The 25,816-nt window shown below is 40.1% G+C and overlaps 1 protein-coding gene and 1 long non-coding RNA gene across 5 annotated transcripts; one reads left to right on the top strand and one right to left on the bottom strand.

Annotated features, from left to right (window-relative positions):
* Positions 1-1,889: 1,889 nt before the first annotated feature.
* Positions 1,890-19,486, bottom strand: LOC112263768. Of its 4 annotated transcripts, none has more exons than XR_002955533.2 (4): positions 18,595-19,486; positions 5,450-5,564; positions 4,261-4,898; positions 1,890-2,892 (listed from the first exon to the last, which is right to left on the bottom strand). It is a non-coding gene; the product is annotated as an uncharacterized LOC112263768 (long non-coding RNA). The 4 variants fall into 4 exon arrangements; XR_002955534.2 differs by having other exon boundaries at positions 4,795-4,898; XR_002955535.2 differs by lacking the exon at positions 4,261-4,898 and having other exon boundaries at positions 18,595-19,386.
* Positions 19,487-19,542: 56 nt separating this feature from the next.
* On the top strand, positions 19,543-23,877 carry LOC112263766 (forkhead box protein F1). The gene is made up of 2 exons (XM_024440338.2): positions 19,543-20,825; positions 22,712-23,877. The coding sequence occupies exons 1-2, from the start codon at positions 19,853-19,855 to the stop codon at positions 22,873-22,875; spliced, it is 1,137 nt and encodes a 378-aa protein (XP_024296106.1). The 5' UTR covers positions 19,543-19,852; the 3' UTR covers positions 22,876-23,877.
* The last annotated feature ends 1,939 nt before the right edge of the window (positions 23,878-25,816 follow it).

Genomic DNA, 25,816 nt, shown 5'->3' with positions numbered 1-25,816 from the left:
TCAGTAAGATACGTATTAGGGACTATAGGCTGCAGATGTCTACTGATGTGAGAGGGCATAAGGTCAATACCTTAGACAGGTCCTAGTGGTAATAGAGTTCATGTAAACATGGGACCACCAGAATGTTTCATTAGTGATGAATTTATTCCAGCCTATGTTTATCTTATAGCCCAAACACATTTGCGGAAAGACAGGGAATTTATTGTCAGATCCCTAAGTGTCTCTTTCCCCCAGTTAGACAAAAATACTAGAGAACGAGGGGGAAGCCAGGGACCACTGACGTGCAATTCCATTAAATTAGACACGTAAGAAAAGACACTTTGCACGCACACACAACCTGGGAAACGCCTGTGGTGGTATTTTAAAACATATGCATGTATGTTATCGTATTCACCAATTTTCTGTTATTTTGTTTTGCTTGCTCAGAGTTCACAAAATACAAACCTAAACTTAAATTAACAATAATTCATGTTCAAATGAGTAATTACCTGTAAATGATTCACTTTATTTAGTACACATACTGTACATAAAAAAGGCCAATACTTTTCGGAGGGAATGCATTAATGCTATCTACAATTCCGCATCACCAATGTCTTTTTATGAAACCAACTCCTCCTGCCTGCCCACCTGCACTCTTCCCCACCTGTGGTACTTCAATATATCACTCATTATAGTGTTTTGGAATTAGCAAGAATATTCTTTACTTCTTATCCCAGATGTTCCTCCTCAACACCCTCCTCTCTCATTGGCTTGTTAAAAGCCATGTGAAGCCGTGCTTAAGCAGTGTGTTGCACCTACACCGACGATCCTACATGAAACATCTGCCACTTGACTGATTCCTGAATCAAATTGGCCATAGCAACAGAACGAGCTGGGGCTTTTAAAAGAGCCATTTTGTCCTAATACATGTCCCATTACCGGATGGCCATTCATCAAATGAACCCTGCCTCCAGAAGAGAAACCTGGCAGGGACCTCCTGAATAGTGCCACAGTGCTCTCTCTGCTTTCTCACTGTCTCCAGTCAGGACACACTCGGCATGTCCGGTGGCACCACTGTGTTTACCTCTGGGGTATACAGACAGACGTAGGCCAGCCGGACAGGCAGAGCTTCAGGCCATAGCTGCCAACCTGGGTGAGAACAGGAGACACAGGCTGCTGCCTCACAGAATATGGAGGGGTTTCTCCTATTTTCCTGTATAATATGTTGTAAACATTCCCTTGGGGAAAATAAAGTTGTAAGATTACTAAAATAGATTAAAATGACAAGTGAAATAAAGAGCTACCATTATGGGGGAGTATTCCCTGTTGTTTCTGTATGGATATAATATGTCATCGTGGTTGCATTTCTCTTCTCTCACAGAGACCCAAGTGTAGCCATAAACTCAGTGGTGGACAGACACACAGATTTCCTGGGTCACTAATGTCCACTGTGGAAAAGAATACAAATATAAACACACTGTCTCTCTCACACACACACACACACACACACACACATTCAAAAAACACAAATCTATGTTTTTTTACAGGACTAAAAAAAATAAACACTTTTCCCAAGTCTTTAATTATAATGAACTGTGGAGAGCCTGATTACTTAATAATATGGTGATAAACACAACTATCAATCAAACCGCCTGACAGCCCTTAGAATTCAGGAAAGACTGTCCAAAATAAAAGCTGCCGACTCTCTCATTGTGGCAGTGTGTGTGTGTGTGTGTGTGTGTGTGTGTGTGTGTGTGTGTGTGTGTGTGTGTGTGTGTGTGTGTGTGTGTGTGTGTGTGTGTGTGTGTGTGTGTGTGTGTGTGTGTGTGTGTGTGTGGTGGAGACACTGGTCAGTGATGATGTTCTCCTCTCCAATATAAGGAGGAAAGAAAGTAACAGAGGATGAATTGTCAGCTCGAAGCACACATTTATTTACAGAGTAAAACTAACAAGGGCACTTGCTCAAAAACAACAATTGTGCAATCACACAAGCCCACAGTGTCGAAGGCTACAGCGTGATGGTAGGCCAGGACATTGTATTTTAATCACAGGCGTTGGCCACAGTTCCATACTCATTCCAGTTTCAAGTTCAAGATAAAAAAACAATGTATTTGGGAGTGCAGCGATTTCTCCTCTAAAGCGTATAATATAATCTGTATCTGGGAGAGTCAGAAATGTATTGCAATACATTTTTATTACACAGAAAAATCACCTCATTTATGATTGTTGCATGAGACAGAGAAAGGAAATTACTTAATCTCTCCTAATTTCATTGGGCATAGCAAAAAACTGGAACGACTGCAACACAGTCAGCAGAAAATTATGACAAAAATAATACATGTTCGGATTATTAGCAACATATTACACAGTGATAGCAAAAACAAGCTGTACCTACATACTACAGTACACGGATCATTTCACTCAATGAGTGAACCAAACTATGAATCAGACTTCAATTACAGAATTACACTATTAATCTCATACCTTATGTTTTCATACAGTGCGGTATATTGTAGACTTACTCCTTGTTTTGGCTGATCTGTAGCTAGTCTCCCTACAGTAGTGAATAGGTTAAATAAACCCAGTGTCAGTCACAGTGAGATGAATCAGGGCTCTGCTCTAATACTGCTGCTATTCTCACTCACTTTGACACTTTTAGAAGACCGTGCCTTATTTCCTTCCGTGCGTGACTCCAGAAGGTAAACACACTGCTGGAGTGACTCATTACAATTCCTCACGTCGATGACCTGATACAAACGCAGGCCGGGGTCAGGGGTCAACTAGGAGGATTATGAGACGTTACAAGGTACAGTATGTCACTCCCCCAAGTCGTGTTCTGGGCCCTGACACCCTCTGTTCTCCGAGGAATTCATGGCTTCCTGTGGCCAAACCCGCATGCCTGCCCACTCCAGCCTACAGAGAGATAGAGAGGAAAACAGAACATTAGAAAAAAAGACATTTGAGGTGATGGATCACCCTCTTCGCCAGGCCACTTCGGTGAAACAGACAGAATGCTGTCCTGATGAGCGTGTAGCTCTTTTCTGCCCAGAGCCCCGGGGCCTGACGAGAGAGAGGGAGCAGCCGGAGGCGAGGTGGGGCGTCTCTGGGCTCGGGTTCGACCGTCTGCGTGGCGTAAATGAGCTTCATCCTGTTTCATGTAGTGGTGAATTGATTTACGAGTAGTGAAAAGCCTGTTTACCACCGCCTGCCAAGTTGCCTTTTCAGGCGATTGGTACTTTTGTAAAAAGGGATCTGGGAGAAAGGCCTGATCAGCACTTTGCCCTCTGCTAAGCCCAGTGTTAGAGGGAGAGGAGGTGGATATGGTAGTGGAGGGGTCGTAGTGTTGGTGGGGGGGGGTGCAACTTCCCTTCAAAGGCCCCTATCTGAAAAAGGGCCAAACACAATCTAGCATCAATCTCTGTGCTGTCACCCTGCACTCTGCTGCCTTTCCAGCACCATTGTTATAGAGCAGACCAACGGAAAGAGGCCGGGAGCAGGTGGAAATAAAAAGCCCTTTGACGACTGGAGGGGAAAGATTCCTCCTGAGATCCTCACGACATTTACACAAGCCCCAGGGAGCAGGGACTGGCTGTCCACGCCAGTCTGGATACACACACACCGATTCATAGGTCTGGACAAACACACACACTCTGACAGATATACTGTACTGTCCAATTTCAGCTGCAAAACCTGTCTGCTTCACAGTTTTCAACACCGTCTGATCTACTGCTCTCAACCAAAGCATTCATCACTTACTGTTGCAGGGTGTTGCAAAGTATCACGTGTTACTAAGTAAAGTTATATTTCAGACCTTCAGTTAACTGGATATACTCAGAATCATTCTGACATGCCTGTGCTGTGCCAAAATATTCACCACATTGTCTTTGCTGTGGTGAGAGGGAACAGTCTTTTAGAATGTATGTAGGATACCCCACACTGCTGCACAGATTCTTGCAGGTCTTTCAGTAGCAGTGGTCTAAGAACTCCCAGTCTTCCACGTGGTCTCAGTGACCTCTCTGGAGACCTTGACAGTATATACTGTTTATTCCTCACAGATACAGTGGAAGGCACTTTGTTGTGGGCAGAAATTAGAGACTGTGAAGTCCTCTTCATGAAAGTAGTGGTATAACACACTCAGACATTCATCCAAACCCAGCCAGCCAGCCAGTCCAGACTGCATTACTTCACTCAGGGTAAATTAAAGATGTACATTTTAGCAGAATGTGTCTCTCCCCCTGACTCCCCTTTTCTGACTCAAACATCCCAATGCATCCATCTCACCTCACCACTCTGCCTTTCTTGCGTATCCACCTCTCTTCTGTTCCAGCTTCACCCTCCTCTCCCCTACCGCATCTCTCTCCTCCAATCGGGATCATGGGCTCAGGCCTGGTGGGATCCCTGTCATATGATGCCAGTGAAGTGTGATGCTTCTCTGGGACCCCCCTCTGTTCAGGAAATGCTCTTGGCCTTTTTCCCACCCTAGCCTTCCGCTGTGTTACCATTCCAAAGCATTCCTGACTGATTCCGACCACTGCTGGGCCATGGGTTCCCACAGACAAGGAGGATCTGCTCCCCAACTCAAACAGTGGAGTGGAGGCAGGGGTATCATGTTATGGGCTGCCAAGCCTGTTTATTGCAGGCAGAATAGCGAGGCCTAAGCTTCTCAATAGACAATTACCATCCCCACTTAGCCCACACTCCACAAACCACCTCCACATAGTTTCAATTTGTGGTTTGTATGTAGGTTGGTTCTGCTCTCAGGGCGGATTAAATATAGCCAGGGACCGTTTCAGAGGAAAACCGTAAGGGACTGACTTGGATTCGGAACTTGCATTGCAGAACGACGTCTCCCATTGTTGTGCACTGTTTGGGAATTCTTAATTGCTTTTTCCGAAGCGGCTCGCCACAGGAAAATCCCCCTTCAGAACGGGAGAGAGAGAGATGGTGGTCTGTGAGTAAACACGCATATAAACATGCATCATATAAACCTGCTTACGCTCCAATCAAAGTCCCATCAGCAACTATCAAAGCCTCTGTAAGTAACCTGTATCAGAGCTGGCTGTGGTCTGACTTCCCTCCCTCTCTCTGTGATGTCCTACTCTGACCCTTTCTTCTGATTGAGTTCTCCCTGTTGATATATTCCCTGGCATCTGAAACAAACTGCCCTGGACTGGCCCTGTGTTGTGTGTGAGGCTGAGGGAAGGGAGACACCGAAGGAGGTTGCACACACAGTGACATTATCCATTCACTCTCTTCCCTGTGTGGGGCAGGCTGGGAGGCCTCCAGCAGCAATATAGTATAGAGCAGAGTAGAAGCATATAGTATAGAGCAGAGTAGAAGCATGCAGTGTAGAGCAGTGCAGGACTAAGCAGGGCGGTGGTGAGAGGGGAAAATTGTCATCTCATAGCGGTTTCTCTGGTATTCCGCTGGAGGAGAGATTACAGCCATACTCAATCTTTTTGATCCGTACCTCTCAATTATCATTAGCACTGTCTGACAGACGCAATCCCCCGGTGGAGGTCTGGTTGTCATAGGAACTGTTGCCATCACTGGAAAACCCTCTCTCTCTCATCCATCACAGAGGGCTGAAATGGGAAAAAAAAAGAGTTGTGTTGGTTATATGAGCAAACTTTCATTAAACTGTACATGATATAGATATGATAAGAAGCAGGGTTGTGAATTATTAAAAGAAACAATAAGATAAAAATTAAAAGGAACACCTGATCATTAAGTAGGTCTATTGAAATTCAATCCATATTTCAAATGTACTGAAATTCCATTTAATTTCAAGCTTTTATCAGGACTTAGGTTGTATAATTTGCTTTCATTTAAATGAACTAGTATAGGATAAGGGACGCTTGATAAATCCCAGTGTCGTTTCATACAGTCAAACTGTGGTTCATCAAAGACATTAAAGAAAGGTGTCTATTACATTAGCTTGAGGGCTATTGAGGATTATTATAATTTAGTTCAATGACTATGTTCTTTTAGACTGATTTTAAAATTACCAAAATGGTCTGTTATAGTGGATGAGTCAGAAGAGATGCAGCTCTGGTAGAAAACATGGGCATCAATAGGGGGTTATAGCTGAGAGGTAATCAGACATTAGGCAGCACTCTGGTTTGGTTCAGCGCTATTTAGCTCTAGGAATGGCACACTAAGTTAATAATAGTGTGCAGAAAATGATTGTCAGATGTCTCACTGTTAAACGATCTTGATTAAAGCATGCAGCTACTGTCCTGACTTGGCAATATTGTAAGGCAGACATAAGTAGAAAATAAACATTTGAAAAAATGTATGAAAAATGTTAAACATCAATAGGGACTATTGTACTTTAATTACTTAGGCGACTATATCAGGTATAGTTTCCAGATCGAGAAACTGGAGATAAACAAGAGTTGACAAAAGCACTTGAAAATAAGTGCAATAATATACAAAACCCTGCCACAATGAAAACAAAATCCACAGACACAAAAATGAAACATTTCTGGTGTTTTTCTTTTTGTTTATCATAATGAGCCTCAAAAAGTCTCAAATTAAAAAAGAATAAGGACTAAATTGTTGTTTTAGTGACCATCTTCTTCCGTATGATAAATACATATTTGTTGATTGTCTTCTTTTGTCCTATAAACATGCTGTCAGTCTGTTGCTAAAACGTCAATCGCAGATATTTGACATGTTGGAACATTTTCCTTCTCGCAATGACCACATTTGGACAGTTTTGAGTTTGTAAAACTTCTGTAACTGCCAACTCTTCAACACTCGTGTCCTTCAGTCATGTCAAATAATGTTGTGGTAGTGAAACCTAGCTTGTGTTATCACAAAATAAGCCAGAAGGAATTTTACATATGCCTTTATTCATATTTTTGATCCCTGAAAGCCGTATTTCCCTCTGAATATACGGCTGTCAAAAATGATTCAAAGTTCAGAGAACATGAGCACTATGTTACGAATAAAATACGCAGTTGTAGCCTACTGAGGGGAATAAGTGGAGCAGCTTTCGGATTGACAATACCTCAGGGACGGTTGGGTGAGGGTTGTTGTTTGGTTGGAGCGCCAAGCTTTCCTGGGAAGCTCGGTGTTCTGACACAGCACCATCGCTGCGCACACAAAATGACTCATCACTGTATTTGAGGTTTGCGGGTTCCCTATATTTAAGGATAACAATACAGAGTCTATTGTAGTTTAACAAGCATAAAAATGAAATAAATTGCCAGTTTCAAATTAACCAAAACATTATGGATATAAACAAACTGTGCGACTGAGTTCCAGGGGGTATTTAGAGAACGCATAGGGTGGTATATATTCATGTAGCCTATTTTTTTTTTTTAAATGTAAGAGTTCTTGTTTTGGTTTTGGTTTCTGTGTGATAATTAATCGAAATCCGTTTAATATTCTCTCTCATATTGATAATCATACGAATTGGCCTACCAAACCCACTCACACAAAACATAGGCTATAAACAAATACAGTTAACATGATTAGCTATCAATGTCGTGCAGAACAAACAATGTTAACCAGCTATAAAAAGATTATTAACTTCTCATTATCATGCAGGTTAACCTGCAATGAATGGGAATTATTGTATGTTTGATAAGATGTAATGTGACCTTGCATATTTAATTATCGCATTATAAATAGTTAGCTTTCTAAGAGACACTTCAGGTGAATGCAGTTGAAACGGCGAAATATACCTTGATAAGGGAAATGTCAGCACTGAACAGCGCATTAGGGCGAATGAGTGTCCAAAATTAAATCCACAATCCAGTGTCTCGCAATCAACAACAAATAACCACGCCTACAGAATATAAGGCCACAAATACTGAATACTGAATCATCAACAACAAATAACCACGCCTACAGAATATAAGGCCACAAATACTGAATACTGAATCATCAACAACAAATAACCACGCCTACAGAATATAAGGCCACAAATACTGAATACTGAATCATCAACAACAAATAACCACGCCTACAGAATATAAGGCCTACAAATACTGAATGAATGTATTTTCCATTTCTCGAATACTGCAGTTTCAATTACATTTTGTCTTCTAAAACGGGTCATACATTCTCCATTTTATGGGTCTGATCATAAAAACGATCAGTTAATTAAAGGCCCATTATTCCAAGTTAATTATAATTCATGTCAGTAGCCTCAGTCAATGGTTCAAATAAATTGACAAATAGAGATTTCATATAAATCTGTAAATGCAAGATTTTTCAATAGGAGAATTTGCCCACACACCGAACACGCAATGCAGTGCAACATGAGATTCCTGTTTTAGTTCGAGACATGAATGATCAATGGACATGTCACACGCTGTAGTAGGCCACCATGGAGAATCCTCGCCTTGGACTCTTTTTTGCATGTGAAGCCTTCTAAACAAAGAGATGGAGAGCAAGGCGAGGTGATAGGAATATGACTGAAGTGTGTCAGGCACGAGATTAATATGTGCCCAAGAGCGAAATTTGACCATTGACCTGAAAGGGTCTGTTGTGTGCCATGTGCTTATTGCCTCCCTAATTCGAATCAGAAAAGGTTACTGTTACTGAACCAGTAACAGCTTACTGTGGGATGCATTGCAAATAAAATAGGTCCTGCTCATGGGCTAAATGGCAAGCGTATCAGCAACGATATCTGAATACCTTTATCACCGACAACTTCACTAAGAAGATAATGCTATGGAATTAACAGAAAGCTGAAATGACCTGAAACATCCCACCCTCCACACCACGTTATTTCAAAGTGGAAATGATGGTAATTTATCGTTGAGATGTTGATCAATGAGATTTCAACCTTTATTCGCCCCCTCAAAAAGACAGAAGTTGGTTGATTTCCCAACGTGTTATCACTATGCTTTAATCCATCTAAAAGCACAACCAAATGAATGAAAACAAAACAATGAATGATTTTTTTATTTGGGTGTCATCTAAATGTCGAGAGTTAAGGTTATTTGTTCAGTAATATGACACAAAGATAGATAATTGGCTTTAAATTTCTGAAACCTCATTGGTTTGAATGGTGTCAGCAATTTTTTTACATCTAGTATTCTTTTGAACTTAACATGAATTGGGGTATTTAGAGTACTATACAGGTAGAGAACATTGAACAAGAACAAGGCTGTGACAATAATTACATTTCGACAAAAATGCAGATAGAACCTCATCGTCCCAAGCTCTCCATGTGTTATCACTGCACTTTCAACCACTTAAAAGCACAACAGTTCAAATGAGAATACAATGTCAGCTTTTTTGTACTGCTTCAATCATTATCAATGTGCTTCATCTAATAGCACAACCAAATGAGCTGGATTGTATTTGTATTACATTAAAAGTACATAGTGCAAGTGATCAATGCTGTTTCAGATTTGGCACAGATATTTATATTGTGAAGATCTCCACAGAGCTGGGATCTTGAACATGCATGCTTTCTATGATTACATAATGAGACTTTTAGAGTTACAGTAACCTCAAAATGTGGCCATGGATGTGTTACTAATTTTAAGGTTGAATAAAAACTGTTACATTAGTTTGTAAGATGGCCTCCATTTTAGGCTATTTACTATATTACACAAGTCACATTGAATTGTGTTAGGTTGGCAAGCAACCAAATATCAACATTTATAGGAGACATATCTAATGCTGGGATAGTTTCAACTGAGACACTGGCTTAATCATATTCTTTCACTTTATTTTTGGTTTAGTTGGAGATGTTAACAAATATATGTTGAATTCACAAGTTAATATGCTATTTACTGTATTGTAAAAGTGATATTGAATTGTGAATTGTGACCAAATGTCAACATTTGAAGGATATGTATATTTTGTGCCACTGACTTAGTCTGACTAATTGCAGTTTGTCTACAAATTAATAATTATATGTTGGATTCATGACTCCATCTCTACCAAAAATCTAAGTTAAAGTCAGACTAAGTTAAAGACTAAATCAAATCAAACTTTAAATGCACTTTAATTAAAACAGTTTGATTTAGTACTATTCTTTAACTTAGTTTTTTGGTTGAAATTGAGAAGTGAATCCAACATATTCATTATTAACTTCAAGATTAAATTTGATATCAACCAAAGCTTGAAATCCTAGGCCTATTTATTGTCTATTTTTAGTTTAACCCTGTGTTGAATTGAAACAATACCTGTTGATGACCTCACAAATGCTATATAGGCCTAAATAGTCTCATTGATGATGTATGACTTATAGAGTATGGTTACATTTAATTTGCTCTAATTACCCTTCAGAATGACTTCAATAGCAACAGTTTATATATTTAGTTAATATATATCCCAATAGTCATTATTACTATAGCACATTGGTAGTAGTCAGTGGAAAATATCAAAGCTAAGCTGTGCTTGGTTAAAACACTGGATGGGAGATCTAATAGATAGCTGTAGACAGATCAACTCTCCTGTAGGAGGTGCTGCCCAGCCTATTGTTTTTTTTCTGATAGTGGATATAATGTTGAAGATTTGATGTTATTTGAAAAGGTACAAATTCAACATATTTTATAGAAGGTTTGTCTATGTTGAAAATTGGTTACCATGATGACAATTATGGTAACCCGTACCCCCTGTATATAGCCTCCTCATTGTTATGATAGTGTTACTTTTGATAATTTTTTACTTTAGTTTATTTGGTAAATATTTGTTTAACTCTTCTTGAACTGCACTGTTGGTTAATTAAGAGGTTGTAAGTAGGCATTTCAAGGTAAGGTCTACCCTTCTTGTATTCGGTACATGTGACATAAAGTTGATTTGAATTGTGTGGTTGAAATTTCACTCTCAAATCAACTGTTTATGTTCATGACTTTTTGCAAATCCAATGTATTTTCCAGGTAGATTCAACGTCACAATATGTTGACAAATGACTTTGAAACAAAGTTGAATCAACCAGTTTGTGCCCAGTGGGATATGGTGAATTCGTTTTCTTCATGATAGATGTGTGCGCGTCCTGTTGTAGCCTATATACCGTGGGTAGTGTCCTCGGTATCGTGGGACACTGGAGTTACAGCGCCAAAAGGACTCCCCTCTCCCTCGCCTTCACTCACACCCGCGCGCGCCTTGGAGGTCCAGCAGCGAGATCTTGCCAAGTAAATTAAAAAGTCGTAGAACGCGATTCTATAGTGCTGTTGATTGCATGAAAGGGTGGGGCCCCTCAACTATACCGTTCAGATCAATGTAGAGGCCCAATGAGCGCAATCAGCGGTCTGCTAGCAATCCAGTCCTTTCTCATTCACATAAACACCACTTGAAGAAAAATATACACGGCCACCTACCGCGCCAGAGAAAGTGATGAGGGGGGTGCAACACACCTCGACATTATACTGTTTTCAATTAAAACGACAACGCTAGATGGCCTAAGCGACGCATGAGACAGAGATATCTAGTTTCAGACCATTGGAAATGGAAATCTGCAGTAATGTATATACTGATGATGCAGTTCCGAAAATAGCCAAGAGTGTAAAAGGGAATCGACATTGTTTGTGTTATTGGGACAATGACAGGTGAAATGTCCCCCAAAATTGCTTAAAATTCAACTTTACATTCATGTGTGTATTTTATATTGTGTATTGTCCATTAAAGTAGATCAGAATATTACTGAAATGACAACGATTTTCTTAAATTTGGCTAGTCATAAAACAAAGGGGAAAAAAACAAATGAGCATACCTTTGCTGATTTCGTTGTTGGATTTCAAATGGTACATTACCAAATAGGCTACACATGTGGGCACGGCAAGTGTGAATGAGTATTTTCATTGTAATGTATCAAGATATCTGCAATCGTTCTTAAAAAACGAAATACTTATAGGCCTTGGCCAAATGATGCATAGTATAATGATTGTTCTCAGCACATGCCTATTAAAACAAAGACAACATTTTTAATTGTTGAACTGTTTTCCATACAGTGCATTACAGCAACATAATGTGCATGTTATATGTACCCTCCACGTATCCTGCTGGTATTGTACACGGGATGCTCGGATGCTCCATTATGTGCATCTTTTGTCAAAATATTGTCATAGAGAGGACCTTGTTACCATGTTTCCCTTTAACTACTTCTTAAGAAATATATCAAATGTAAAAATAGGACAAAAGTATATATACCCATAGGCCTACATATTTTGACAATATGGATAGCCAGGTTTAAAACATGTATTTGCCTTGGCATTCTCACACGAAGCCCTGAGTTGCATAACATGCACAATGTGTGTTTTATTATAAATATTACAAATATGTGTATAATATCTTGTAAGATATAATATGTTGGTTTCAGGATTTCAGAAATCAGATTTTACCAAACTATTCTTTCCGTTGTTGTTCAAATTGAGATACTGTATTCATTTAATAACCTTTATTTACTCAGAACTATTTTGAGAATGATATATCTACATTTAGCAGCACCTTCAGAAAGTATTCACACCTTCCCTTGTTCCACAGTTTGTTGTGTTACAGTCTGAATTTAAAATGGATTAAATATAGATGTTTTTTGTTTTGTTACTGGCCTATACACACACACACACACACACACACACACACACACACACACACACACACACACACACACACACACACACACCCCATTGCATTAAAGTGGAATTATGTTTTGAAAGTTTTTGGAAATTAACTAAACATGAAAAGCTGAATTGTCTTGAGTAAATAAGTATTCAACCCCTTTGTTTTGGCAAGCCTAAATAAGTTCATCAGTAAAAATGTGCTTAATAAGTTGCATGGACTCTGTGTGCAATAATAGTGTGTAACAAGATTTTGACTACCTCATCGCTGCACCCCACAGATAGAATTATCTATAAGGTCCCTCAGTCAAGCAGTGAATTCCAAACACAGATTCAACTACAAAGACCAGGGAGGTTTTCCAATGACTTACAAAGAAGGGCACCTTTTGGTATATGGGTAAAAAACATGGTGAAGTTAATAATTGCACGTTGGATGGTGTATTAATACACCCAGTCACTACAAAGACACAGGTGTCCTTCCTAACTCAGTTGCCGGAGAGGAAGGAAACCGCTCAGGGATTTCACCATGAGGCCAATGGTGACTTTAAAACAGTTATATAGTTTTATGGCTCTGACAGGAGAAAACTGAGGATGGATCAACAACATTGTAGTTATTTCACAATACCAACCTAAATGACAGAGTGAAAAGAAGGACGCCTGTACAGAATAAAAATATTCCAAAAGATGCACCCTATTTGCCACAAGACACTAAACTAATACTGCAAAAAATGTGGCTAAGCAATTCATCTTTATGTCCGGAATACAGTGCTACGTTTAGGGAAAATCTAATACAACACTGAGTACCACTCTCCATATATGCAAGCATAGTGGTGGCAGGATCATGTTATGGGTATGGTTGTCATCATTAAGGGACTGGGCAGTTTTTCAGGATAACAAAAAACAGAATGGAGCTAAGCATTGGACAATAACCTAAAACACAAATCTACACTGGAGTTGCTTACCAAGACAGTGAATGTTCCTGAGTGGCAAAGTTACAGTCTTGATATAGGGTTTTTCTTTATTTTGACTATTTTCTACATTGTTGAATAACAGTAAAACTTTAGACACACCTACTCATTCAAGGGTTTTTCTTTATTTGTACTATATTTCTACATTGTAGAATAATGGTGAAGACATCAAAACTATGAAACAACACATACGGAATCATGTAGTAACAAATAGATTCAAATAGAGACTCTTCAAAGTAGCCACCCTTTGCCTTGATGACAGCTTTGCACACTCTTGGCATTCTCAGGTAGTCACCTGGAATGCATTTCAATTAACAGGTGTGCCTTGTTAAAAGTTAATTTGTGGAATGTTGTTCCTTCTTAATGCGTTTGAGCCAATCAATCAGTTGTGTTGTGACAAGGTATGGATGGTATACAGAAGATAGCCCTATTTGGTAAAAGACCAAGTCCATATTATGGCAAGAACAGCTCAAATAAGCAAAGAGAAATTACACATCATCATTACTTTAAGACATGAAGGGCAGTCAATTTGGAACATTACAAGTGCAGATGCAAAAACCATCAAGCGCTATGATGAAACTGGATCTCACGAGGACCGCCAAAGGAAAGGAAGATCCAGAGTTACCTCTGCTGCAGATGATACATTAATTAGAGTTAACAGCACCTCAGATTGCAGCCCAAATAAATTATTCACAGAGTTCAAGTAACAGACACATCTCAACATCAACTGTTCAGAGGAGACTGCGTGAATCAGGCCTTCATGGTTGAATTGCTGCAAGGAAACAACTACTAAAGGAGAGTGATGGAGTGCTGCATCAGATGACCTGGTCTCCACAATCACCTGACCTCAACCCAATTGAGATGGTTTGGGATGAGTTGGACCGCAGGGTGAAGGAAAAGCAGCCAAAAAGTGCTCAGCATATGTGGGAACTCCTTCAAGGCTGTTGAAAAAGCATTCCAGGTAAAGCTGTTAGAAAGAATGCCAAGAGTGTGCAAAGCTGTCAAGACAAAGGGTGGCTACTTTGAAGAATCTAAAATATATTTGGATTTGTTTAACATTTATTGGGTTATTACATGATTCCATATGTATTATTTCAGAGTTTTGATGTCTTCACTATTACTCTACAATGTAGAAAATAGTTTTTTTTTTAAACACAAAAAAACTTGAATGAGTATGTGTGTCCAAAACTGACTGGTACTATATAACTATATATTTTATACAAATGGTAGAATTTTTCTTCCACTTTGACAGAGTATTGTGTGTAGATTGTTTACAAAAAAAATACAATTACATCAATTTTAATCTAACTTTGTAATAACAAAATGTGGAAAAAGTCAAGGGGTGTGAATACTTTCTGAAGGCACTGTAATGACATTTGCATAGTACTAGCATTATGGGCTTTACATTAGGTTATTTTGTGTGATCACGTTGGTTAATTGACCAAGATGCAAGAGCCCATAGCCCAGAAATTGGTCAAATAAGAGAAAGAACAGAATTGCAAAGCGTAATTGATATTATTAGTACATCATTGAATAATATTTAGGCATGGCACAACTATACACCCATTTTTTTTGAAGCATTATCCTATATTTAGCATCAAAACAAATTCATCTCTTGACTTTTAGAAAATGCTTTGCTAAGTAAACAAAGCATAATTCCAAATCATGCACTCAAGGTTCTCTTCTAATATCCTGAGGCGTGCAAAGAAGCGACTTCAACTGCATCCAGGTCCAATGAACTAGCGGCTCTAAGGTGAAGTTATACATTTGATCGATCAATCCGTCACAAAGCTCTCCAAACAACTCTGCTGCAGCCTTCTGGTGACCCTCTCCGTCTCCCCTCCAACACTGAAGCGGGTAACACACTGATTTCTCAGTGTCGAGACCGTCATTTCAGTTTCTAAAGGACTAATTTTGTTTATCAGTTATATATTCCCAAATGGCCTATAAGACTAATTACAACAGTAGTTTGTTAAATGTCCAGTAGCCTACACAGTTTAAAGAAAAATGGTCCCTTGATCAAAAACAATTCATTTATGTTCTGGAGTCTCGTTTTCCCATCACCAAGTTTTCTGAATGGTAATGGCAGCTGCAAAAAAAACTAAAAATAAAGATTAAATAAATAATCTTTATATCTAACAAAATATTGTTATCAGATTTGCCATTGATGGTTGTGGTGGGTAAAACAGTATGTGAACATACTGAGGTTTCTCTCTTACAGCATTGTCGAGGAATCACCTCACAGTCACATTAACTAAAGAAAGTAGCAGTTCTAATGTATACTTGGGTGAGTCTTGGGCAAGCTATGATACTTTATATCATATAGCCTAAGGCTAATTCAAGGTTTAGGCTGAATTACAATCTCCCTCGCAGATACATAAGACCCCGGAGTGTATCACTGTACAGTGCACAGCTTCAGCAGTATGCCTATCACCGTTGATTGAAATGTCCAGACACAGAGTGTTGTAGTTGTACAACAAAAGTTGCTAAAAATAAAGGCCATGTGTTTAAAATGTGTGTTTGGGTAGGTGCATGCTTATAAGACGAGGATCTTCGTCTTCGCTGAGATCTGTTGCAAAAGGGATATCTAATGTATATAATCTATATTCATGGTCATTTCAATATACAGACAAAAATTCAATACCACCCTCAATAATATAATGCATCATTACATCCATGTAAAAGAAAAAAGAAAATAGTCCTTTGGGTCAAATTTCGTCGATTGGATAACAATAAGACCATTTGGAGAGGTTTTCTGTTGAGACACGCATACATGCTGGGCTGGCCGAATGATGTGGAATTCCTCCACCTAAGTGGTCGAACATTCCTGAGGATGCAACGCTGTCAAATATTTCATTCGAGGACGTCATGGAAAAAGTACATGAAATAAACTAGGAGGGGCAAGTGGGAAGTGGTGACCTCGGATTGCCGTAAAATGACGACAAAACACAATCCTGCAACAGTGACATTACCAGAGTAAATCTATACCATTAGAGTTAACCCTTTCCTCAATATGTCCATGTAACATTTAGGCTGCCTAACATGGGTAAGGCGGTAAAGCATGTTAACTAAGAAACATATATTCAATAGAAGATAAATATGGCCAAAATGACTTCAGCCAATGTTAGTTATGCAATGTACTATGGAAATAAATCAATAGAATTTAGAGGACACCATAACTCGTTTAAAACCACAGTAACAATAATTTGACTGACGGAAAATCGTCTATAATATCAACTGAGAGTCCAGAGGGACCCTTAATAATTATGCGTAGCTGTCAACAGCTTTTTGCGGAGGGGTTTAACAACGCGCCACTCATCGGCGCGTCCCCCTTCAAAGATCAATGGAGCAACTCGCGTCCCACTAGTTTGGGTAAACATTTAGGGATCGATTAGCCGTGTACATTAGTTTTTCAAAGTGTATGTCAAAGTCGAGTGGCGGGGTTAAAGTGTGTGAGAGGGTCATTCGGCGTGGGGACGGGCACGACGTGTTGAAACAAGGCGTGATTCTCGGAATGAAGTCATCAACGGTAATTAAATGCAGGGGGAAAGAGAGAATGCAAGCTCGCCTGCCCCCTCTCTCTGCGCGCTGGGTGGTCCGCTCCCCTGATAAATGCGTGGGCCTCATTCCAAGCGAGCGCCCTGTGTAGGGACCGGTTAAAACAATACTACTACCTATATACATGTCTTTACTTAGGTTTCAAACTCAGCCGCAACAGCAAATCCCACCATTGTACCTCTCGCATGGCCCGTGTAGTTGACAACGGAGATTTGTATATTTTCTTATTTGCTTTACCCTTTGGCAAAAACGTCACAAAGGAGCCAAGCCAACAACGGCATTTACGGGTTTTTGTTGGAACACAGGCTGTCCTTCAAATACATGTAGGCCTGTACAGCTTCAGAACATCATCTTACGGTTTAATAAATAAATAATGTCATTTTGATGTGGCCTTAGTTTTCGAAGTTTGATCAAATGAGTAGGCCTAAATAGCCTACAATATCCTCCTGTAGACGCATATTTGTAGGACCACTACATTTATTTGTAGAATATAATTCCAAAGACATAAAAAATCTTAGTCAAGAAAAAACAGTAGCCAGTATAGCCTACTTTTATGACCCCCAAAATGTATTATGACATTTTGTATTTACAATTTGCCAAAGTATCTGTGACTGATTTGTGTTATTGCATATCCAATATGTGCATTAATTACAAGATTGTAAAAGCAAATAATAAAATAGTCTAACAACCCGGCAAACCAAAACAGCAGAACCACCGCGAGCCATCCCGGAGAGTGAACCCGCGTACCAGGAGCGCCTGAGTGAGGGTTGAGGGGCTGAGAGCTTGTGCGCTCTCCGGGGAACAATGAACAGTCTACTATCAACAGATTTAGTCTATGGACCGGCGGCTCTCCACTACACACATACATATATCCTAGCGGTTCAAGGCTTAAATTAATAACCAGAAACTGGTCACATTTAGAATGGTGGATGAGGTACAATGAAGCGCTTGAAGACCTAGTGTAAAAAGTGCTGCTCAAAAACAATACATTTTCTGAATGTACTTATTTTCTTATTCTAATTTTCCAAACGATAAGCCTGAAAAGTATGAGCCTAAGACAGGTCTTTGTTAATAAGGAATGCGCTTCGAACTTTTCAAAAAGGAAAATAAAGTAGACCTATGTGCTACATCGCTTAATAACTTTGTAACTCAGATATTTGTTACTATTTTTCTGTGGCAGTATAGTCTGGTTAGGCTGCCCACCACATTACAATCCATTTTCATTCTATCTTTATTTAAATAGGCAAGTCAGTTAAAAAAAAATGGTATTTTCAATGACGGCCTAGGAACAGTGGGTTAACTGCCTTGTTCAGGGGCAGAATGACAGATTTTTACCTTGTCAGCTCGGGGATTCGATCTTGCATCCTTTCAACAAGTCCAACGCTCTAACCACTAGGCTACCTGTCGAAATGACTAATGAGACCATCATATGGCGTCCTATCTAATTCGCACTTCTAACTGCACAACAGGTCTAGTAAATCTCGATTGGAACTAAATTGAGAAGGCCCGCAGCCATATCGCTGTCTTGTTTTAACTGACAAAAGTTGAAAGTGACTTACCTTGATTCGAGCACCATTCTGAGGAGAGAGTGTTTGGTGGGCGTCGATCTAAAGTCCTCAGCCGAGTTTCAGTGCTCAATGTTCGGCTGGGCTCAGAGCTCTTTCCCTCAGTTCTCCTGTGTGAACATAATAATTATACATGATTGAAATCTCTTTCTGCATTTACGTTGAAAAGTCCTATCCATACACAAGGAGCTGTCTAAAACGGACATAATGCATCAGATTGAGTATGAGCTGATCTAGCGGGGCTTTTTGCTTGATTTTTTATTTAAAGAAGGCCAGGGAAAATGTTTACATTTTGCTGTATAAACATCCTGCCCATGTTCCTGTCTATCTTTTAAAGAAATCAGCTGCGTGGTCTTGGAATAGGGGCATTTTCTTTCAAATAAGCGTATTTTAAGCAACATTTTAAACATACTTCACACTTTAATAAGTCCAAGTCAGTGAAATGTGCTGTGGTGAGGTTGACCTGCTGTATCTGACAAGTGGAAAAACAGTTTTATATATCACGGTGATTGTGCATACAAGCTTAGTAAAAACATACATTTTCAAAAACACTGTTTAAGTAATATTGTCGTTGCGGAAATAAAGACTATTCAACTTTGCAAAGTTCTAGCATAGGTTGTAGGCTGTTGTATTAGGCTACCATTTACATTCTGAAAGATGTTCTAGTAGGTTATGTCCTATATTTGAAAATAATTCCTGTTTCACGCCATGCAATTAAAAAAATGATAATTTTCTGTTCAATAAAATGTAATTTTGAGTGTTAAGAAAGATCCACTTCACTGATTCTGAGTTGGGGAAAAAAACTGCTCCCATACAAACTAAAGCCAGGCAGATGTGTGTGAGTGGGAGGGGACTGGGCGGGCCCGGTGCGCCAATGACGTCCTGATGGTCAAGAGCTCGAGCTAGCAAGGCGCTGATGGCAACGGATAAGTAAAAGGCGAGCTCCTCCGGACGCACCGACAGAAGTTGAAGTAGCTCCCGTTTCTCCCCCATTTCAATTTGGACACTCGCTACGGGTTTCAGGGTTCACATTGGCTAAGGAATTTAGGCACCAAAAGGAAGAGCGCATTAACGCACGGTTTACAGAAATTCAGCTTTGCATTTGACCGTGCGTAGTTCAACAGCATTGCGATTATTGGTAACCATCTTAAACTTTTATTTGATTATATATACGAAGTTTCTAGTACTACTTCAAAACGAGAACGTGGATATTTTTGTCAAACATTTTTTCATTGCGCTGATAGTCTAACTAATGACGGCAGAGGTCCAGCAGCCCCCAGCGCAGACTCCTGCCCAGAGCAGCCCAATGTCTGCCCCGGAGAAACCCCACGGACAGACCACTGTGATGGAGACCGCCTCCTCCACCACCAAAACCAAAAAGACCAACGCGGGGATCCGCCGTCCGGAGAAACCCCCATACTCTTACATTGCGCTGATAGTCATGGCTATCCAGAGCTCTCCCACCAAACGCCTGACGCTCAGTGAAATTTACCAGTTCCTCCAGAGCCGCTTCCCATTTTTTAGAGGCTCTTACCAAGGATGGAAGAATTCCGTGCGTCACAACTTGTCCCTGAATGAGTGCTTCATAAAGCTGCCCAAGGGGCTCGGACGGCCCGGGAAGGGCCACTACTGGACTATCGACCCAGCCAGTGAGTTCATGTTCGAGGAGGGATCCTTCCGCAGGAGGCCGCGGGGCTTCAGGCGTAAATGCCAGGCGTTGAAGCCCATGTACAGCATGATGAACGGCCTAGGATTCAACCACCTCCCCGAGTCCTATAACTTCCAGGGGAGCGGCGGTGGCCTGTCCTGTCCGCCCAACGGCTTGTCTCTGGACAGCGGGATTGGGATGATGAATGGACACTTGGCAGGCAACATGGAGGGGATGGGTCTGGCCGGGCACACCATGTCCCACTTGTCGGCCAACAATGGACATTCCTACATGGGGAGCTGCACAGGATCCACGGGGGGCGATTACCCCCACCACGACAATTCAGGCTCGCCCCTCCTCACCAGTGGGGGAGTGATGGAGCCGCATCCCGTCTACTCAAGCTCGGCCTGGGCTCAAGCGCCTTCATCCTCTCTGAATAACGGAGGTTCTTACATCAAGCAGCAGCCACTGTCTCCCTGCAACCCCGGGGCGAACCCGCTGCAGCCCAGTTTACCCACGCACTCTCTAGACCAGTATAATCTTCATCAGAACGGACACAGTAACACGGATTTGCAAGGTAAACTAACATCGCCAAATGATTACGCATGCCTTTTACAGTCAGTCATACCCAATAGCCTAAAATGTGTGCGAAATAAACACTAAGCCTAGGCTATAGCCCACTAATTGCTTTGAACCAAATCCCAAACTTCTAAAGTAAATTATAAACGAGGTGAAGAAAAATGAAAATAGGCATATAGAGAGAGCATTGTTCCACAGAAAGCAGATACAAACTTAACGAAGATTACATTACTAATATTGGCCAGCTACATGCAAAGGTCTTTAGGCAGCCGTCACCTACTGCAATCAGTTCAGTAGGCAAAGATAGGGACTGGGCATGCTCAGTGCATTTGTTTTTACATAGGCCTACAACAACTCCAATATGCCACAGTTTTTGGCGGACAATATTGGTAGAAATAATGGTTTTGTTGTCTTGGAAATAAGGAAATGGACGCAAGAAACCATCGTCGAATTATCTCGCAAGGAGGTTAAGTAATTCAGTTTCCTGTCCTCATTTAACTGGCCAAGGAGTGGGACAAGAGCGGGTTTAACCCTCACTCTGTTTTCCTATATACATTCCTGGAGGTGGTTTAAGGAAGCACGCGGACGGCACGTCTTCTGGGACAAGTGTTGGTGCCAATCTAGAGACAAAAACAACAAGCGCGAGCCGGAGCCAGCCAACTCAAGCCCTCGAGGCACCCGGTCCTCCGGGATTTGCGTGCGAGCAGGCCACTGCCAATTAGAACTATCCCACCCTCGAGATCTCCAGACTGTTCTCTGCCTCAACAGTTCCCTACGACAGCTCCAATCAGAGGGGTAGATAGACCCGGGTTTTCCCAAATTAAATGAAAGATTATCTACCCAAATTACAATTAATTGTTCTTGAAAAGTCAATTTAGGATGAACTTATCCTCTTTAACAATATTCTGAAAAGATTTCGGCAATACTAGTCCTACTTCAATCGACTTTTATATCATAGTATAATTATATTACAATATAGGCTAAATAATGCAATGCACAATATTACAATTCACCCTATAAATAACAAATTAGTCCAACATCAAAAAGCTCAGTCACTTTTGAAACCTTTTTTTTTTTTTTTTTTTTACATTTTCTTTCTACAGATAAAGGTAAATGTGTATTATTATGATGGATAATTTAGGGCTATATGCAATCACCCAATGGCAATACTAGTTTCTTAATTTTCCTTGTACCCACAAATATGTATTTCTAACTAATTTGCTACCACCTTTTCTTTATTCAAAAGGCACTCCCATATCTGAGCAATCATTTTTGCAGGTGCATGGTAACAGTTGGACAAGATGAGGGGAAAAGGACACCGCACACTGCTCTTGATAGTTTCACTGATCTTTAATAAGCTTACATATCGGCCTCACGGCCTTCGTCAGAGCTTTTGAGTTAAAAAATAAATAAAATAGCACCCTTATGTAGACCTAGCCCCACCCACATCCGTTCCACGCATCGAAAGGGGTTGGAGGCGAAGGAAAAACAAACAAGTGCTACCAAATATAACAATGTGAATTTCATAAATATTCGAATAACGTGTGTAAATAAGACGTATTAAACACATTTAAAACCACAATGACATAGACCTATCGAGCAAGTTTTCATAAATCATTGGGTACCTGTGAGGCCGGTACTTAAGCTTATTAAAGATCAGTGATACTATCGAGAGCAGTGTGCGGTGTCCTTTTCCCCTCATCTACCACCTTTTCTTTAAAATGCTGGCCTATATCCTTCTCGACTTGTGGTTCTTACTAGCCCATTCAAAAAGACAACCATATTGTGTTTGCCAATTGACAGCAACAAATTCATATTGGGTTGACATGCTATATGGCATAATGCGAATTTAAATATTATTTACTCTTGTATCTGTATTCTTAGGTATTCCACGGTACCATTCCCAGTCTCCCAGTATGTGTGACCGGAAGGAGTTCGTCTTCTCCTTCAACGCGATGACGTCCTCAACGATGCATTCGCCCAGCAGCAGTTCCTACTATCACCACCAACAGGTTGCCTACCAGGACATCAAGCCCTGCGTCATGTGACAGCCCTTACAGTGAATAACGGACATCACTGACTTGAGCCACTAAAGCCAAAGTGGCTGCAGGGCTGAAACGAGGGAGCAACCCAACCCTTGGAGGTAGGAGAGAAGGCAGGCCCTGGAGCGCGCTGTAAGAGAAGCAACAGTAACGCCAGAGAACCCATAAACTAAACAACTTTTCACACAAAAAAAAGGATTTGGTACAGAGACAAATACTGCAAATACAGATTGTTAAAACGTCAATGTTTCTCTCTCAGAAACCAAAAATGGAGTGGAAATATCACAGAATAGCCTTGTGGTGTAGGCCTAAACTGTGGGCTATTTTCAAGAAATGTCTGTGTGCCACACAAGAGGTAAAGCAGAGACCGGTCGACACTCACCTTATGCATCTCAACCCCAGCTGCCGCTTGGTACTATAACTCTGCAGGCGGATGACTACCACTTGAGAATATTTTACAATGTACAATAATGTGTATTATTTTTATTATGCATTCAAAATATATACTGCGGGGACAATTTCATTGCTCATTTATCCGGGTTAGGCTACTCGGCTCCATCGAAATGATAGTTCGATTTTTATTTGATTTTCTGAGAAGTTTAAACTAAGCTATAGGCTTAACATTTTAAATCAACAACAACACGATCTGAATTAAGGAAGGATGAAGGCACTTTTTTTTAAATAGCAAAGGGCAACTTCTTATTTATTCTGTGCATATTTTTAATTGTACACTTATAGCCACAATGTTGAAGTATGCTTTATTGGCAATATTTGCCATGACGCGTTCTTATTTGTTCTAAAACGGAAATTGAAGATATAGATGTAAGCACTGTTAGTTACATGTCTATTTAGGTGTATATATCCGTGTAGACACCCGTTATTTTTCAGCACTGTATAAATTGTAAATGATGTTATGCTGAGTATTGGCATACTCCAGTGTCTTTAGATTAGTCTGTATATTACTACACACGATCTGTATACAATTAAACGTATTGGCATGCAGTTTAACTGGCTGAAACACCTATACAATTATTTCTGTTTCCATTATTTTGACACTTTTCGAATGTTCTTTTTTCCCCCTGAGTTAATCTTTTTTTTTTAGGGAAATTTACACATGCAGATACAGTTCCGTCTATTCCACTGTGTGGTGCAACAGGAAGGCCTTTAAATATTTTTGGGGATGTTCTTTTTTAGTTGTCTTCAAATTCAAAAACTATTCGTCATAAGTCCTTAATTCATTTAATCAACCAAATATTTTCATGTGAAAATAGGCCACATATTTAGGAATTGATTCAGGTTTAGACAAGAATAGGCCTATAGGTGAACACAATTCATTAGTATAGGCTACACCCATTATCCTAAGGACGCCCATGTTAAAGAAATTAGCTAACACCACAATAGCCTATGGTTGGATATAAAATAAGACATATCTGTTGGATCTCGAAAACTTCTGTCCAATGTATAACTGTGTAATCGGAGTGTATGTTGTAATTAACCCTTAACTAATCAAAGCCAGCAGTTACGGGGGATGGCGAATTCGCCTCGGATTCGGTTTCAAAGAGGGAGGAAAACGCGTGCCCACCGCCGAGAAACATTTATCCTTCTCTTATAAAGGCACAACGGGCTCAGACTGCCTTTTCTCAAATACAGCACTCTGGATGTGAGGTTTTTACTGGAATATATATAGGCTGTAGCAAGTATAGCCATTGCTAAATAACATTTAAACGGGAGTTTATTATTTTGTGTGGGTTATGTATTGTTTTCAACTTTGAGATTATGGGCTTATTCTCACTGATAAAACATTACATTATCTGGTTTGTTTGTTGCTGTAGATGCTTATATGCCTTTCCTACTTAGCGCTACATTGCATGACATCTGCCCCAGCAAAATACATAGCAAATCACATAAGGATTAAATCAGTATAAAGACATTAAAATAATATAGGCCTAAGCATTTCTCGTGCATTATAAGACACCGTGGTTTTGTTTCCATTGTATGAATCTAGACTGCAGAAGACATTTACAATCTGAAATGCCATTTTCACATGAAAACATGTCGATGCAATCTTTAAATTTGTTACTTTGGAAATGTCATATTGGACAGAACGCAGACTTGTTTCAGCACCGAATCCAACTTGAAATCTGTAGCTTCAATTTGACGTAATTCCCAAATAACTTCCTTAATTACTAAGTGTCCCAAGCTATAAAGAGCACTTCAATACTATACTAGAACGAGTTAAGTAAAACATATTCGAATGAAACAATACAACAAATGTTGCATTCACGATCAAAACGTTGTGACTATAATATTGAAATAATGCCTGTTCAAATGTACTGTTTAAACCATTAGTATAAGAAAATATTTAGGCCTACTCATTCTAGAAGTAACCCTATTATATCAGTGTCTGAAAAAATGCTTAAAATTGCAAAGTAACAAATTAAATGACACACATTATATTCTGCATTTCAATAGTCACTTCAACTTGATGTTAGTGTTCCTACTTTAATTAAAGTAACCACTTTAGCTGCACTGTAACGTTTTTACCTACAAGGACAAATACAGTAATAACAAAACTTAATTGTTTTGGAAGTGAAGTATTGTTATAATAGCTTATTCTCAGTGACATTCTCACATTGGGCCCCATGCCTTGCTGTGTATATGTTGGCGTTTCTGTGTGAGGCTGTGTGTGACTATGTATGCATGTATGTATGGAGCTGTGTTATCTCACAAGGTGGTGACCACTCTCTGAACTCCAGTGAAATTCCCTTGTATGAGCAGAGCACACAGGGGCAGCAGGCCCAGTCGCTCCACACTGCAGCGGAGGGACCACACATTAGCATGCTGATGACGTGAGCCGGGGCGCAGCACCTCTACAGGGCTGAGATTCCTGCTGGGTCTCCACAGCTGTTCCCCGGCCTGGGCTAGATGACAGCTCCATAAAAAGCCT

This window comes from Oncorhynchus tshawytscha, unplaced genomic scaffold (genome assembly GCF_018296145.1).
Source record: "Oncorhynchus tshawytscha isolate Ot180627B unplaced genomic scaffold, Otsh_v2.0 Un_scaffold_4_pilon_pilon, whole genome shotgun sequence".
Taxonomy (NCBI): Eukaryota; Metazoa; Chordata; class Actinopteri; order Salmoniformes; family Salmonidae; genus Oncorhynchus; species Oncorhynchus tshawytscha.
The sequence above is the reverse complement of the archived record's forward strand: the minus strand, read 5'-3'. Positions and strand labels throughout refer to the sequence as shown.